The sequence below is a fragment of the Apaloderma vittatum genome, unplaced genomic scaffold (assembly GCF_000703405.1).
Source record: "Apaloderma vittatum isolate BGI_N311 unplaced genomic scaffold, ASM70340v1 scaffold23080, whole genome shotgun sequence".
In the NCBI taxonomy this organism is placed as follows: Eukaryota; Metazoa; Chordata; class Aves; order Trogoniformes; family Trogonidae; genus Apaloderma; species Apaloderma vittatum.
In genome coordinates this window covers 1,157-18,826 of record NW_009696606.1, presented here as the reverse complement: position 1 = coordinate 18,826, position 17,670 = coordinate 1,157, and the positions used below count along the sequence as shown (strand labels likewise).

Sequence of the window (17,670 nt, the reverse complement as noted above, 5' to 3'; positions counted from 1 at the left end):
TGGTTCTATGATTCAATTTGTTGATGTGTTTCTGTAGCATAGTGCCCCCCCTAAATGTTTCTTCAGCACACAATAGAAAAATACAGATTCAAAACAATCAGTCTCTGTTTTTGATTTATGTGGCATTCAGACTTTCTGGGTTTTATTTGGTTAAATGGTAAAAGCCTTACGTGTAGATTAAGGGGAGAGATTAAACTGATTGTGACATAAGAAAAAGATGTGAACTGACTGAATTTTGGCAGGTCTTATTTTTCATTAGCTTTTAACTGGAAAAATGTCAGGCATTCTTAACTCCCGCAAGCATGTTCAGCTTCTCCCTGACCATACTTCACATACACTCTACTTAACAAACTACTGTTTGTTTGTGGTTCCTGTCAGTGTAACCCTTCAGTAATCAGAGTTGATTTCTTATGTGAATCCTATAACACCAGAGATGGCATTTAACTTTTAACCCATCTACAACCACGCAAAGTTATTCAGTTGGGTGGCAACTATGTGTAAGGTTTATTATGTGCAGGACATTTTGTAGGCTTTTCATTGTGGCCCTAATTGGACCCTAATAGATTTTGTTTTCCAGGCAGTTTCTTTAGATTCACTTTAGGTGGGGAAGGACTGTTCAAAGCATAAATGCTGCCCGAGCAACTAAATGCAACCTCTTGCACTTGCTCGCAGCTTAACCCTGATAATTGATGTTGCAGCTGCTTTTCCCAACGCATTGTGGTTGCTGCAGGGCACATGCTCCGATCTCAGCAGGTGCTACCCTCTGTCAATAACTGGCTCTCCCACCTCCCCTTCCTTCCCAAGCAGCAGCTTGGCTTTCTGAGAGGTGCAAGAGGACAACTTTTGCAGCTGTGTATGCCAAACTCGGGTGAGAAGGAGCGACAACATTTGGGTGGGATGCCAAAATTTTAATCTGGTCTTCCTGTCTGAAATGAGCCACCTGGGTGTAAAACATTGTGGAAGCTACTTAGTTCCTGTCATGAACAGGAGTTGGTTACATTAAGGACAAAGAGGATTTGCTGAATATTTCTTTTTTTTTCCTTGTAATGGCTTTCTGCCATTCTTACAATCTGATTGCAGTATTGCAGCACAAAGTAGTTGGAAGTTTATACCAGAAGCTGTAAAACAAAAAGGTGAAGAGACTTAACTGTACTTTCAACAGTTTTATTAGTAAGCAATATGCCTGGTAGTCTTGTGTATTCAGTATGTGTATTCAGACTTATGTGGTTGCACAAGTACCTTGTACTTCAAGGTAACAGGAATAAATTCATGGAAGTCTTCAGCTTAATACACACACCGGTTCTCATTGCAATGAAACTTTCGCGGAGCAACGCTGGATAGGTGCAGCGATGCCCACTGAAGATGGGCATTTGGTTACTCTTGCTTTACACACCAGGTGCCCTGGTGCTGCCTGAAAGGTGGTTCACATGTGCGGCTATAGGGATGTGACCTGCCTTTAGGGAATTCAAGAAGCTGTGCTGCACTGATAAATACCAAGGCTGTGTAGGGCAAGGAGGTCCTGTGTTCTCTAACTGTGGAAAAATCAACTCACAGTGATTCTCCTCTTTAAAATGAGGATGGATTTTCAGTACAATCTAAAAGGCCTGCTTTCAGCAACAGTAAATTGCTGTTGTAAAGTCCTGAGATTTATTTGAGTTAAGCAATACTTGGTTTCAGCTCAAAGTTCCTCTTTGGGTGACTAAACCAATGCTTCACTTCTCGAAACAAGTTTTTAGTACCTTTTAAGGGAGAAACTTGCAAATAAAGCATCATAAGAGTTGCAAATACAAAAATTACTGGTTGAGTGTCGGAACTGCAAAAACAAAGTACTTATGATTATACTATTTGTCAGTCTTGCTTGCAGGAGTGGGAGAGACTGATTCTGTGTCTGTCCACCTTTTTTCCTGGCATCTTCTATGTGCCTGCTGGAACCCAAGGGAAACAAAAGCAATCATGTGAAATATGAGTGAGGAGGAAGATATTATCTGCTCAATTTTTCTTCCACTCTTCATGTTTGGGGGGGCCAGTTAGCTCAGTCAGTTGAGCGTGGCACTAACAACGCCAAGGTCGCGGGTTTGATTCCCGTTCGATCCCCATGTGTTGCCTGATCTAGTCGACCGGTGGTGACCCTGGTGACAGGGAGGCTGGATTAAAACGATCTCCGAGGTCCCTTCAAGCCTAGGCCATTCTGTGATTCTATGTTAGACTGAATGGCCTTGCTTTCATTACAGCTTAGCTGTGCCCCTCACTGCACTGGTAAGGTTCAAAATGATTGGAAAGTGATGCAGGCAAGAAGAAACTCACTTTGGAGAAAGCTTGACACTGTTGAACGGTGTGCTATGACCACTTCTTGTCTTGGCACTGATAGAACAATTACTAGAAGCTATGTTTCTTAACTGTAATCTGAAAGTCCTGTGTCAGTTGTAAGCCTACAACTAAGTTGACTGATGTTAGAACAGGCTGTTTGCATATACTAAACCACTCTATCAAGGTGGTAATCAAATAATTAATGTTATTCCAAAAGAGAGTGCCAGAAATGAGCAGTGGTGAGAGTTTTGAGAGGTTAAAAAAGAAATATGAACACAGCACTTGAGTATGACTGAGTTTACAGAGTTAAAAATTTACAAAGATGACTTACTTAGCTTGGCTTGCTCAAATCCAGGTAGAAGGACTGGAACAAATGAAAACATTAAGAAGGTCATGTGAGGTGAAATTAGATTAGCTGACAGCTAGTGTGACTTTTTCCTCTTCCTTCATACTACTGACATATTTCACTCTTGCAATTCTTTTTAGTTTAAATATGTATTTTTGTAACCATACAGAGTTGTCACTTGAGATAGACCATGTGAATTCTAGACTGTCCTGGGTCCTCTGAAACTTCAGCAAATAAGAGCTAAACCACATCAAGGATGTGGTTGTGAATGGTGCGTTGTTTCTCAGATTGCTTTGAAATGCAGATTTTTTTTTCACAGAAGACTGTGCAGAATGGTGAACAGTAGTAAGCTAGCTCTTCTGTCTTGGGGGGCAACATGTCTGGTTTGTGGGGTTTGCTGTTTGGGGTTTTATTTTTTGTTTACTCGTTTTTTGGTTTTTTTTAAAAGAAAAAAACTAACAGATTGCTCAGGTAAGGCTTTCAGTAAAAATAAATAAATACAAGTTAATGATAAAATCCATCAGTTGTCCAATCTGACCTCTCTAATAGTCAAGATAAAGGCTCTAAATAGGCATAGGGCAGTATATGTAAAATGTATTCAGCCAAGTTTGTGGTAGTTTTGAAAAACTGTAGTTTAAGCAAACCATGGATTTGTGATGTTATTGATGTTCAGGGAATCACAGCTGTGGATCTTGTTCAGACTGGGAGGATGTTTTTTGAGTGCCCACCTGTAAGGGAATCTTTCTGGTGCCAGAGCAGTTAATGCTTAGATGCAGTGTCTGGATGCCACCAACTTGAGAAGAGACTGAAGAGGTAAAATGAGTTCATGCTATTTCCAGCTTCTGAGGAGCACTCCAGAGTCAACAAGACAAAACAGAATAGGCTAGCCCATAATGGGTTTAAGTTAGAACATAGGAAGTTCCACCATAATATGAGGAGAGACTTATTTCCTGTGAGGATGGCGGAGCACTGGCACAGGCTGCCCAGAGAGGTTGTGGAGTCTCCTTCTCTGGAGACTTTCAAAACTCACCTGCATGCATTCCTGTGTGGCTACCTTAGGGGATCCAGCTCTGGCAGGGGGGTTGGGCTAGGTGACCTCTAGAGGTCCCTTCCAACCCCGAACATTCTATGGTTCTGTAAGAAGGAAGAAGCAAATAAACAGATTTTTAAAAGTAATCAGCAGGGCAGGTGTTAATACAGCAACAGGTATATTTACATCAATAGTTTACGAACTAAATGAATAGACAGTGATGTTACTGCAAAGAGGCAAATCTTATTTCACTCTTTCACTATTTTACTTACTTCACTCACTTAGTGGGGATGCTGACTTCAAGATTTGTAAAGAAATTGCTCTGATTCAGTCAGTCCTAGTAGAGAGCAAGGTTCATTTTAGAGCCTCATACTTAATGTTGTAATGGGGAACATCCAGATGAAAATGACGTGGCTGTAAGAGGTCGAAGGCGTAAGGATTTACAATAAGAAGGTGAGTGTAAGTGAAAAGTAAGAGAAGAAAGGTGATAGTATTGGACTCTACAGTCTTGCAGTAAGATTCCCTAAATCCACTATGAAAAAGGTAGGAAATTTGAAGAAAGTCAGAGCGAAATTATATTTCACTCATTCCAGTGCAGACAGCAATGGTTAAATAGTTACCTGAGAATATTTTGAGGATCCTTGTAGTTGAAGAACAGGTTAAACACTTCCCTTAATTGTAGTCTAGAGTTGCTGAGTTTATTTTTTTCAAGGGAAGAGATCAGGTGATACCTTTAGTTGTTCTGCAGCCCTCATCTTTGAAGTCTGGATTTTCAAACTGAGAGTTTTACTGTTATTGCAAGAGTGAGAATAGAAGTTAAAAAACATTTGAGTCATTAAAGCAGGTATTATTTCATCCATTAATGCTACACCTTGTCTTGATAGCCATTAGTGTGTGAAGTGGCATATGATTTGGAAACTCCATTGCTAAAATATTTCCATCATAGACAAATAGTTCAAGCTCATTACAGTCTATATAGAGATGCCAGTCATGATGCTTATGGACCGTAGCACTGAGGTGATTTGTTTTAACACGATGCTTAATAGTCACTGTGTCAGAAAACTACTGCTTGAGATCTTAAAGCTGTACAAATTTTTTTTAAATGGGTCTGGGAAAACTGGGAAGTAAAATAGAACCTTCAGGGCACCTGCCAGTTTTATTTTGTATTGAGTGTGATAGAAGTTCAGTTAAGCTGGCAGGCTGTCACCTATATTTTCCCCTGTGAACTTGCCTTTCAGGCGCACACCGGAGAATGACACAGTGCTCTACAGCTTGTGTTAGGCTACTAATCTGTGTTGCCATGCTGAGTAATACTTTTTTATGTGTACATTCCCTTTAGGGAATAATTGTGCAGTGAGGAGCTTTCCAGATATTGTAAGGTATCTTTTCAGCTTCTGACTAAAGGGCATTGTGAGAGAAAATAATCATGCTAAGGATGTTCGTGTGCATAGTATACATACTGTAATGCAGTAACTTGAGTTGTTCCCTTTCTGGTTTTGTTAAAATAGTCATGTATAACATAGTGAAAGAAATATATCACTTTAGCCTTTCAGTTTTTAGACAGTTGATACACATTTAGAAGCTGCAGATATTTCATGCAGACCCATGCAATGAATAAGATGTCTGTTCCTGGGGAACGAGCACCAGCTTACTTTGAACAGTGCTTCTCAAACAGTGTTCAAAATACACATTTGTCATATAATAATGACAGTGGACCTTACTGTCCTTTTGGAAAATTGAACTAAACTTGTTAACCTTCAAAGATCAGTTAAAGATAGTCCAATTGTTGTGAGTCACTATTTGAGATTCTTTGCCTTCTTAACTAAAGCTATCTCTTTTGGGTCATGACATTCTGAAATTGGAGAGCTGCCTGGCAGGAAAGGATCTGGGGGTGCTGGTGGACAGCCGGCTGAACAGGAGCCAACAGTGTGCCCAGGTGGCCAAGAAGGCCAACGGCATCCTGGCCTGGATCAGGAATGGTGGTGTCAGCAGGAGCAGGGAAGCAATCATGACCCTGTGCTTGACACTGGTGAAGCTCTACCTTGAGTCCTGTGTTCAGTTTCGGGCCCTGCAGTGTGAGAAGGACGGTGAGGTACTGGAGGGCTCCAGAGAAGGGCAATGAAGCTGGTGAAGGGTCTCGAGAAGAACTCTTATGAAGATCAGCCGAGATAACTGGGATTGTTCACTCTAGAGAAAAGGAGACTAGGGGGAGATCTTCTTCTCTACAGCTACGTGAAAGGAGGCTTTAGTGAGGTGGGTGTTGGTCTCTTCTCCCAAGTAACAAGTGATAGGACAAGAGGACATGTCCTCAAGTTGCGCCAGGGAGGTTAGAAAGAGTGATGAGGCATTGAAAGAGATGGTGAGGCTGCCCGTGGAAGTGATGGAGTCACTATGTCTGGAGGTGTTCAAAAACATACAGACATAGCACTTCAGGACATGGTTTAGTGGTTGTGGTGATGTTGGGTTGACGATTAGACCATAGAGGTCTTTTCTAACGTTAATGATTCTAAGCTTAGACTTTTAGTGGATATATTAGGTAATGAGAGAAATAGTGAGGAGGGAAAAAAATATTATTATAAGGGATCTTTTTTTGTTATGGAGTTTTGTTTGTTTGGTTTGGGTTTGGGGGGGTTTTGGGTTGTTTCGGGGGTTTTTTTTAGGAATGTGGTGTACATAGAATGGAAAGTGTTTAACTGTCAGTATGTTAATTGATATTCATACTACTATGGACAGGGAGTATTCTTCCACACTTGTGAAGCTAGATTGCCATGGAAAAATGGATGCTTTTTAACCACAGCTTAGTTTTTGTTTGTGTAATTTCGCATTTAAGGTGCCCTGTCCTTCATATCTAACTAATATTCCAGAATTTCCAAAATTCCTTTATTATGATACACAAGCATTTGAAATGGCAATGTAATATAGCCTTTATTCTTTTCTCTTTTGACACTTGTGTTTTCATACCACTGCAAAAACCTTTTAGTGGCTTTCTGGATTTATTTAGCAGTCTTGTATTTGTGCTACATACACTTTTATATGCCTAAATGCTCTGCAGTCTTTTAAAATTTGTTGAAAATTCTTCTCTTCCAGTTCATCAGTGCTTTAGAGGAGAGCATAGATAGTGTGAGATAACCTAAAAAGTGGAGAGATAGTAGTGTGCAGGAAGGAAAAACAGCCAACATGGCACTCCTGTGCTCAATTTATTAAGCATACCACCCGAGGTGTAGGCCTAGGTATGCCCCTACCTGCATACGTGCACACAGTTGGAATTAATAGAGACCTCTGCCAATTACCACTCATATGAGTCAGCACAGTGAAGCCTGGAGGAACTGCAGCACTTGCTCCAGCCAGTCAGTGTCAGGCTCTGGACAGTGGCTTGATGTCAACAGATAATGGTTCCACCTCAGATGCTGAGCCATTACTCAGTGTTGGGAGTCCATGCGCCAGCACTCTCCCCGACCGTTCTTTAGTGGCATGGGTTGTAGTCAGACTGCCCATCGCATCACTCAACAGTAGTATATGTTTTTCCAGCGATTTCAGGTTTTGTTCTTCTGTCACTTGATCTGTGGCCTTTACTGAGGCTTGTGGCAGTCAGTTCTGTCCTCTCTGGCTCACTGAACTCATCTCCTCAACCCTTGGTTGGAGAAGGTTGCGATGCTGCTGCTGACAGGTCGCCAGCTGCTCCATGGCATTTCCTGCATGCTGACATTCCAGAAAGCACAGCACGGACAAGAAGGAAAAATATTTCACTTCTGATTGTTGACATTTTAATGGTGCTTGTTGTTTTTTTTTCTTCCTGACTGTCCTGTGTGATAGTGTTAGGCCCTACATGTAGATTTTTAGGATATAGGCAAGAACCTAGTGCAGGTAAGACAAGTAGCCAATGGATGCACCATCCATGTCCTTGGCAACCCAGGGCCCAGTCCCCAGTTACAGAACTATCCCTGTAACATCAGACACCTTGACCCAGGCAAAGCTCCAGAAGGAGGATACAGCTCTGCAGGTCCAGGGCTCCAGGGAGGGCCTGTGGTCTCTTGCCAAAGTTGGGACAGCAGAAGATAGTTTCCTTGCCTGCAGGAGGCCTCTGTGTCACCCAAGTAAAGAAGCTGCAGTCTGCACAGCATCAGAGATAATGAGAAAGAGGTTGACCAGATCTTTTCCAACACTCTGCAGCTTCAAGAGCCCAGACTACCAGCTGTACTGAAGGGGACAGTCAGGCAGAGTCTGTGCCTGTCTATTTGGCAAGTGGAGAGTCCCATGATGATGGAGTATGGAAGGCAATGGCTTCTGGCACTAGGAGGAAGGTTTCTGCTTGGCCTGAACTTGCAGCTACAGAATAGATTCACCGACCTCATGGCTGATGAGGAGGTGGGAGCTGTCGAAGTATCTGTGCCATCTAAGCCTGAGCCACACAGGAGCACCAAAAGGAAGAGGCGAATGGTAGTAACGGGAATCTCCCTTCTGCAGGGAACAGACACCCTCATCTGCCAACCTGCCTCATTCTCTATGAAAGTTTGCTGCTTGCTGGGGGCTTGGATTTGAGATGATGTGGAAGGACTGGCAAAGCTTGTCCAGCTCTCAGAGTTTTACCACCTTCTGTGCTTCCATGTGAGCACCAGTGGTGCCAGGGGTGACCTGGGAAGTCTCGAGCATGACTGCATGGCTGCAGAAGCAGTGCTCAAGGACATGGGAGCCCAGGTGATTTTTTTCTCAATCCTGCTGTTGAGAGTAGATGAATCCTGCAGGTCAACAGCTGTTTACACGGTTTGCGTTGGCAACACAAGGGTTTTGTTTTCTACAACCATGAGTCTCTGAGGATCACGGATTGGTATTTGACTAAGTCAGACAAAAATACCTTTGCTAGCAAGCTGGACAACATGAGAGCTTTAGGGTAAGAATGATGGGAGAGGGAGAAGAGGACCGACAATCAAGTGAGAAGTGGTAGACTGGATTGGCAAGGAAAGGGCTTGCTGTGTTGTGAACAAAAGGGACGTTGCACTCAACAAAACAGTGGTGAACTGGAGTTGTTGCAAGTGTACACACACAAATTAGGGTGTACCTAAAGGACAACATTATTATGTGGAAAGTGCTCATTCCATTATTGGGAAGTCACCATGACCAAGTTTCTGAAGTACCTGTGTGGCATCCTTTTGTTGTGCAAGAGGCTAAGAGGGCTGGTAATAGTTACCCTGGATAAAAGAATGCTTAGGAGGGATCCTACATACATAAAAAAAAATAAATATCTGAGTAAAGAAGACAGAACCAGACTTCTCTCCTTGGTATCCAGTAAAAGAACAAGAGGTAATGAGCACTAGTTGACATACAAGGAATTCCATTTAAATGTAAGGAACACTGGAATGGGTTGCCCAGAGAGATTGTGGTCCCTCAGTCCTTATAGATTCTCAGAACTGCACTGGACATCATGCTGAGCAACCTGCTCTGACTGAACCTGCTTTGAGCAGAGGATTGGACCAGGTCTTCTCCATGATTTGTAAGAACTTGATTCTAGATGTTTAAGAGTCAGTACAGTTAAAGGAAGTGTCAGCTCAGCGTTAAATACATGTAGCTCTGGAAAAGCTACTTAGAAACTTTTTAGTGGTGAAATTGTTCTTGTTTATGGCTTTGCGGGTATGGGAAATACTTGATTGGTATTACAGCGACTAAGAGCCACCAGTGACTAATGCTGGAGAATCTTTCTGATCTTTGACCTCATTTGTCTGGTTTTCAGTGCTAGCTCTGAGGCAACGTAGTGGCAGGAAAATAAAATCTAAAGCTGTTGAACTGGTGAGAACTCGGAGTTCTGTATTTTGTTACAGAGAAAAAAGTACAAAGACTTTCAGAAGTTGATGTAAAGATTGGTAGGATGATGTTGCACACATGCATACCATGAGTAGATCAAGCGCTTAATAGTTATACTTTGATTTTCCTATATTGTGTGTGCCTGAATGTTCTATTGACTTGAACATCTATAAATGCTCTTACGGAGGCTGTTGCAAAATATGGTTAACTGTTCCTCTTTATTGTAATAATAGGTCCTCATAATGGGTCCTCATATAATGTAACTTTAAGCTGACTGTTAACGTTAGCTTGAGACTGATCTTTTCAAGTTACCCATCTCGCTCTCTGAATAACATAGATGGGCTGTTACATTATACACTTACATTCTAAAGTTAGGCATGCATAAACTTGGCAAATAAAGCCAATCTGTTGAGCATTACTGTAATAAAGAAGAATTTTAGAGAAGTATGCCTCTGTATTTAAATGGTCTGCTAACTTCCATTAATTTTTCCTTCCTTATTCTCCACAGAATGTGTATGTAAACATAAACCGCATCATGTCAGTAGCAAATCGCCTGGTCGAGTCTGGCCATTATGCTTCACAGCAAATAAAACAGATTGCTAGTCAGTTGGAGCAAGAATGGAAGGCGTTTGCTGCAGCCTTGGATGAACGTAGCACGTTACTGGATATGTCCTCCATCTTCCATCAGAAGGCTGAACAGGTTAGTAAATGAGGAGGATGCTGGAATGGAGAGTTTTGTACTATTTGCTTTTGATTTAGAAAGAAGTACAGGAGAGTAATTGAAAAGGCTGGCAAGAAAGCTAGAGCATTATTTTCTGCAGATTTCAGCTGATACTCAAACAGGACAACTCTAATATTTTCCACAAAATGCCTGGTCCATATCAATCTAAGTTAAAGTTTAGTTGTATAAATCAAAATAAAGTGGACATAAACTATTAACTGTATAAAGGTTTTACGTTGAAAGAAAAGAAAAAAATTAGTATAGTTGTTATCGATACAATGTCTTTCCTACATTCAGAAATCATCACTCTTGTCTCTTCACCACTCCAGCCCAATCAGTCCTTGAGTGTCAAGACTTAACTCATAGTAATTGCTTGTAGAAAGCTAAGCTGAAGTGGCCTGAAAGTTAAGAAGTTAATTAACTGTCTTCTGGATCTTAAATTGTGGTGGGGAGATGTTTACTTAGTATCCCATAAGAGATTCCTCCTATATTAAACAAAAATTTTAGCTTTAGGCCTATACCAATTATTTTAATTAAGTCATTAACCGTGTGTAACTGCCAGAGAAGAGGTACGTGTAGGGGAAATAGGAATAAATATCCCTAAGTTAATAGTCTTGATGGTGAAAGCATGTTTTCCCCTCAAGGGAATTCAGTTCTGAAGGAGTTGCTATGTGTGTTGAGTCACCCATTGATATTACAGACTGCCTGCTCTGTACATTGCTGGAGAATTTGGAGAGCAGAGGTTCTTGGATGATTATGTCTGACTGAACCTCTGGTGTGCCGTGTGGCTGTTGCAGATGCTTTTCCATCCATTTGCCTTGCTAAATTGGATCCAAGAAGAGGTCTCATGTCTGATACAACTTTAATTTGGAATAAATGAAGGAACCACTTGGGAGTTGATAACTACAGAAAGAGAGGCAACACACTTTAGGAAGTTGTTTTCTTGATTTCTACTACACAGATAGTCAACTTAAATGCCCAGAAATTGGAGACGTGAATGTATTAAGATGCAAAAACATATTGCTTTTCATTATTAGTGGTGACTTTGGTTTAAGCGTCTTTAGACAGACTTAAGGTACAGTATATCAACCGATGCCACTACAGTAAGTATTTTTAGCAGGTTTTACAGAAAAGCCACAGAAAATGAGACGAAGGAATTATTTTCCTGTATAAAAGTCATGAACCAGCTTGAAGCATTTGATAGACACACTGCGGTACCTTATCAGTATTGATGGTTTTCTAGTTGCTTGGGTTATTCAGGTTTACATTTAAGCACTGTCAGCCATATGTATAGGAGAGAGATCATGAAACATGGATATAACCTGACTCAAATGCTGTCCTTTTTCATAAGAAAATGATGTTCATCAGAAGTCAGGAGAGTAAATTTTGTGTGTGTGCACTGGGCAACTGTGGCAAGGGTTGATGTTACCTTCTTCAGCGCTAGATGTAAGCATAAACAGGAGGGAGGAAAAGAATGAGAGAAAATAGTGCAGCATCTGCTGGGATTAATTTACTTTTTAATTGCTCCTTCTGCGGCTTTCATTTTATGATTAACTGCGATGGATTGTCCTAGTTGCTTTGTAAGATACCTGGCTGTGATATATGAGCTCTTTCATTAACAGTGGAGAGTGAGTTCAAGGCAAGAGGGTTTGGAATGAGAGGAATGGCCCCTTTAGAGACTGTCGATACTTGACCTACATAAAAAGATAGTTAAAAAATAAGCAGCCAAAGAAATAACACACCCTTCTTGAACGCGTATGAAAACTGCACCTGGCTGTTGGTGCCTGCTGACTGGTGCAAAAGGTGTAGCTCTGTGGACCCACACGGAGCTTCTTTTAATGTTCTATGTTTGATGTTAGATATTTTTACAATTGACCCTTGATGAAATGAAAAATTAAGATCTTAAAGTGCTCTATTACACTTCCTCCTAGTTTTCAAACGAAAGTAAAGACAATAGACAAAAGACTACATGTGCTCCAGCAATTAAGATATGTATGATGAGAGAAATGGCTTGGTCTCTCAGAACTTTTGAGACATGAACTTAACAGGAACAAAGGACAAATTTAGTTTACAAATAACACATGTGTTTGACTGTACTCTGTTTAACAGCTATAAAAAATAGAAAAAAACAGATTCTTTTTTTCCTCTTTCCTTTCCTGACATAACAAGGCTATAAAATTCATGCCCCCTAGCTGTCAAAAGTAAGTTGACAGAACTTGTACTGTGTATACAGTTGTGACGGCAGTTTCTTGTCTGTCAAGACAGCTTAAGCTTCAGAAAGAACTTAAATTGTCTGCAGAAGAAGCAATTCTATTGCAGTATCCTCAATTTCCCCTGAAAAGCTTGACTTGAGCTGCTATGCTGATGTAGCTGTGTGCTCAAAGTTTTGTGTTAGTCCTAAGAGACCCCCACTTAAGTTGTAAATCCTTTACATGCTTGCTGCTGTAGTAGCTTGCCAAATGGATTTAGTGCTTCTCTGCGTGTAGAAGTTAGTGCTTTGGGGATGGAGGTATGAATTTGCTGTGCTCTAACCCTAGTTTGTGTCCTTGATGATCTCTTTCCAGCAAAAGACAGCTATGGAATGTTTCAGTGAGCAGTTCACCAATAACTCTGTGTGTGTGTGTGTGTGTGTGTGTGCGCGTGCATGTGCACACATGTGCAAAGTAACTAGGTTTGCTCTGAAGATTTTAAACAGGTGAGATGATAACTGATGATGTGGTGAATATATGCACAGGTTGTTGATGGGTAAGAGCTAAAGGTCTGGACTTGAAAGCTGTAGTATGTTCTACCTCTTTGCATAGGCAAGACCTTAACTGGCTTTCATGCAACTGGACGGTAGGTGTGGAACGAGATTTTTTTTTTTTTTTCCCTTAGCTGCAAAGTCAAGAAAAGGAGCAAGAGTGAACTTGAAGCGTCAGTATTGCCAACAGCTTATTTAGTTCTGAAAGCTGCTCGCGCAGAGCTAATAAGCCTGCCTGTCTGTGAATGACTTAAAGAGTTCCATGTAACTAAAAGCACTGGTCAGACTTGAATGTTTGTTTCTGTTCTGATATAAGCTTCATACTGGTCGATTCAGAGAAAAAACATTAAACTTTTTTCCATTTAAAAAAAGTCTTTTCAGTGGCTATCACACAGATGCCAGTCCGTTTGTATATTATCAACATGTATATAATGGTGGAACCCAAAAATCAAGTAGAGTATTTTTTTTCCGTTGCAGTACATGAGCAATGTGGACTCATGGTGTAAAGCCTGTGGTGAGGTGGAGCTTCCCTCAGAACTGCAAGATTTAGAAGATGCTATCCATCATCATCAAGGGATATATGAGCATATTACCTTGGCTTACTCTGAGGTAAGTATTTTGTTTGTTTCCTCAGGTTGCTGAGTGGATAAAATGGTGTAATGTTAAATTTGGATCATGAACTGGCATCACTAGCTGCATAAGTTGAAAGGTCAAGTGCCAGGCCTCTTTTTTGATTTTAGTACACTGGATTTTACTACTGTTATTCAAAAGGAAATTCTCCCCTTAATCTTCTGAAAATAAAAAAAAAAAAGAAAAGGCAAGATGGAACCATGTGTGGTATAAACAACTCTTGCAGTGTACTAAGTATGTTGTAATTTATATTTGCATACTACTGTCTTTTAACAGCAGTATGATAGTACCATTTAAACATTTACTTTAAGGGAAGCTAGCTGGGTATTCTTTGGGAAAGTATTCTGTTGGCATGGAGTATTTTGTGTTCTCAAAATCCATCTCTAAAATTACCTCATAAAAAAAGGCTTAACCATCAAAGGACGTCACTTGACAAGCCAAAAAGTAATATACTCAATTCTGCCAACCCCAGAGACACTTGAATGAGCCATTGTGCCTATGAAGTCAGCATTTGTAAAATTAGCATACCCTGTGCTGTTGCTCTAATCTTGGATTCTGCACACAGTGAAGTAATAATGTTTCTCAGTATTTCTAATAGTTGTGTGTACAACTAGAGATTAAATGCTTATTCCAACTGTGGCCTAGAAAGCAAGGACTAACGTATCTTTTTTCTAGTTTTGAGTTGTTCACATTCGTTAGTTAACTCAAGTGGGAAATGAAGTGCGTGTTGACTTTACTATTAGCTAACTGTTATATGCTCTATTTCCTGTTGAGCTTTTCTTGCTTTCTTTTTCTAGGGTTATTCTCATCACAGGGTAAAAATATTTTGCTGTTAAATTGGACTGATGTTATTTTGGATTAAATACAGCAGTTTCAGTTTTCATGAAAGTTGCATGAAATTACACATTCAATCAAATCACAGAACAGCAGACATAGGATAGCTTAGGCTACAGCTTGCACCTTCTTCTAAAATAAGGTCATGTGGGATTGAATTAATGGTTGTGATTTATAGATTATATTGAAGGTAAAACTACTTTCCAGTGAGCCCTCTCTCTTATTATGGGCAGCAGAATTGTTAAGTCTGGTCACATTTCATTTAGCAGTAAAGGAGGGTAAGACTGGTGCTGGTGATCAGTCCTATTGCTAGTATATCAAACCGGGTGTTTTGAATATGTGCCATCTTAGAGCCTGCATAAACTTTATTACTTTGAGTCAGATGTCCAGAGTTCACCTGAGTTATTGTTCTTTCGTGTAAAATACACAGTGATATCCCCATTCCTAATAAATGCCACCTTGCTATGAAGCACACCTTTGGTGATAAAACTTGTGATCTTACCACACATACCTGTTTTAACTCATTCTTGAGAGCATGTCTTGTGGGAGTGTTTTTCTTCATTATAACCTCTCTTCATTGGGAGGATCCTTTTGTAAAACAAGGGGCAGACGTTGCACATTTGTAGTAGAGTCGGTCTGGGACACATACTTCATGAGAGTGCAGCAAGGAACTAGGCAGATAGGGTTCTCTAGAATAATGACTCTAAAGCATTGAAATTAAAATAGTGTAATTTTTTGAAAGAGTTTTATTTGGTTTTATTTCTTTTGAATTGATTTTTTTTAAACAAGAATGTGACTGGATTAGAGTTTGCTGATAAGTGTAAATAAGTACTGTGGATTACCATGTTAAATACTGTTTGCCACCTGGTGACGTATAATGAAAATAAATTAGATGTGCAGATTATAGGATTGCTCTGGCAAATACCTTGGAAATTTATTTAGGATTTCAAAGCTGTAGCTTTTGACTTCGGATTAACTAGAGGTTTTAACAAAGTCTTCACTGGTACTGCTCAGAAAAACCAACATTTAGATGTCTGTCTTCTGACTTCAGATCATTACTGCAGCAACCAAGAATTGGTGCAGAAATAATAGTTGTATATACAAATCACATCCCTCCTCTGGACAGAAGGTTTTATTTTGCCTTAGTTAAACAGGCATTCCTTTCTGAAGGTGGATGGAGTTGCCTTTCTGTGGGAAGATATTATAGACCTATTGCGTATCATTATTAGATGACTTCATTATTTTACAACTTCATTTCTGTTACAGCACAGAGCTCCTTTTCGTTTTGTGATGAATGAACAGTGGGAAGAGAGAGAGGAACACTGTGGAAATTTCAGCACTTTGTCATTCGTTTTAGGTTACAGTGTCTTGACAACATGACTTGTTGCAAAATAGAAGAGAGTAATTTTAAAAGAGTAAATGTTTTTAAGACCAGACAGTCTGATTTTACTAAGGATAATTACTGTATTTTGCTAGAAAAGTAACTTAGCTTACAAGCTTAGGTTACTGGTGTGCTTAAAAATACAATAGCTATGCATTAAATGAAGTTTTATATATATAAACGAACTTTTCTCACTGAAATCCTAAGGTAGTCATGCACTAGAAAGGAAGAAAACTTTACTGTGTTAACTCCAAGGAGCAAATGCACACGATTTGTTTGTAAAGCTAATAAACTAATCAGATCAAGGGGCTGTCACAATTAATTATTTTTTCCCCTAAATTTCATGAACTCTGGATAGATAATTGAAGTCCATTATCCTGAAGTCTTTGGAAGACTTGTCCTAGATAATTGCTTTGGATACAGAAAAGAAAAAAAAAATCATCATTATAATAACTACTGCGAACTCTTTTTCTGCCTGACTTGATTTATTGGAGCTATGTTTTCCAAGTGAGCTTCATTCTCTGTGTTGACAGTAAAATGAAAAAGCTTGAACTGGAACTGAGAAATAAACTCACTTGTAAACTAATTATTAGAAGAGAATTTTGTATCTCTTTGACTACTGAATAGAACATTTAAATGTGCCTGGATTTAGTGAAAATTGTTCAAAGTAGCCACTGGGGGAAGTCCTTGACAAAATTTCTGTTTCTGACATGGTGTTGATTTGATGGATTCAGACTGTTGTTTACACTCCAGTCTTGTGGTTTTGGATTAATTTTTCCTGTCTGTTAGATGAACTATTAGAAAAGTTCTTTACAGATAGCTAAATGATACCAAATTGTAACAATTCTCTGAGCTTCATGCTTAAAGCGACACCATAGTCAAATGCCAACGAGTACTTTCAACAGCCTGGGCAAGTAGTAGGTGTTAATAGTGACTAGATAAGATAGAATTACTGCTTTTTAATTAGCATGCAATGTAAATCTGAATATTTTGCTGTGGCTTGAGTCAGGGAAGACAACAAGAAGAAATAACTACTGTTTCTTTTCAGCATCAGTAGTTAAACACATTTTGGAAAAGAGTGTCTTTCTGTGCTGTAAGGAAAGGTTTTAAGTGATTTGATCAGGTCTAAGTTTGCTGTAACAGTTTGCCTTTGGCTTACCGGTTAGATTAATAATTTAGAAGTCGTAAATCATGTCAGATCATATCATGTCCTAAGCTTATATTGACTGACCTAAATGTATTAAATTATTATTAACCTGTAAAAAGTAAACTGTTGTTCACCTTTACAGTGAATGAAAAGAGATACTCCTGAAAGGATACTTAATTTCAGATGCTTTGTTCACTAGAGAAAGAGCTGAAGAATATTCTAAGTTAGACTTGACCTGTTAAAAAAAATTTAAAAAATCACTTTAAAAGAAAAGCATTTTTAAGGTATTTGGAAAAAATAAAGAAAGACAGGCTGTTATTTAGAAGAGTGCTACTTCTTAAAATTATCTTACATAGAGGGAGAATATACTTTTTTCTTTTTTCTGTAACAGATGCATGTAATCATGCCTGGAATAAAAAAAAATCTTCATTACTGCTCCTCAATATAAAATAGTATAAAATAGAATATAAATTAGAATAAAATAGTAGTCTAACGGTCTTTTGGCAAGACAAGTAATTCTGTGTCCTTTCTGGTTGTCAGGTGAGCCAAGATGGAAAGTCACTACTTGACAAACTTCAGAGACCTTTGACTCCTGGGAGTTCTGATTCCCTCACCGCTTCTGCCAACTATTCAAAAGCAGTGCATCACGTTCTGGATGTCATCCATGAAGTACTGCACCACCAGCGCCAACTGGAGAATATTTGGCAGCATCGGAAGGTTCGTTTGCACCAGCGGCTT

At 39.6% G+C, this 17,670-nt stretch overlaps 1 protein-coding gene across 1 annotated transcript in view; it reads left to right on the top strand.

Annotated features, from left to right (window-relative positions):
- LOC104278628 (triple functional domain protein-like) overlaps window positions 1-17,649 on the top strand; it is a gene marked incomplete at both ends in the record, with an annotated part of 21,247 nt that extends 3,598 nt beyond the window's left edge. The window contains 3 exons of the mRNA XM_009875658.1: window positions 9,988-10,179; window positions 13,418-13,549; window positions 17,473-17,649. Coding sequence (XP_009873960.1) covers window positions 9,988-10,179; window positions 13,418-13,549; window positions 17,473-17,649 — 501 coding nt within the window. The remainder of the gene's footprint in view (window positions 1-9,987; window positions 10,180-13,417; window positions 13,550-17,472) is intronic.
- Between the last annotated feature and the right edge of the window lie 21 nt (window positions 17,650-17,670).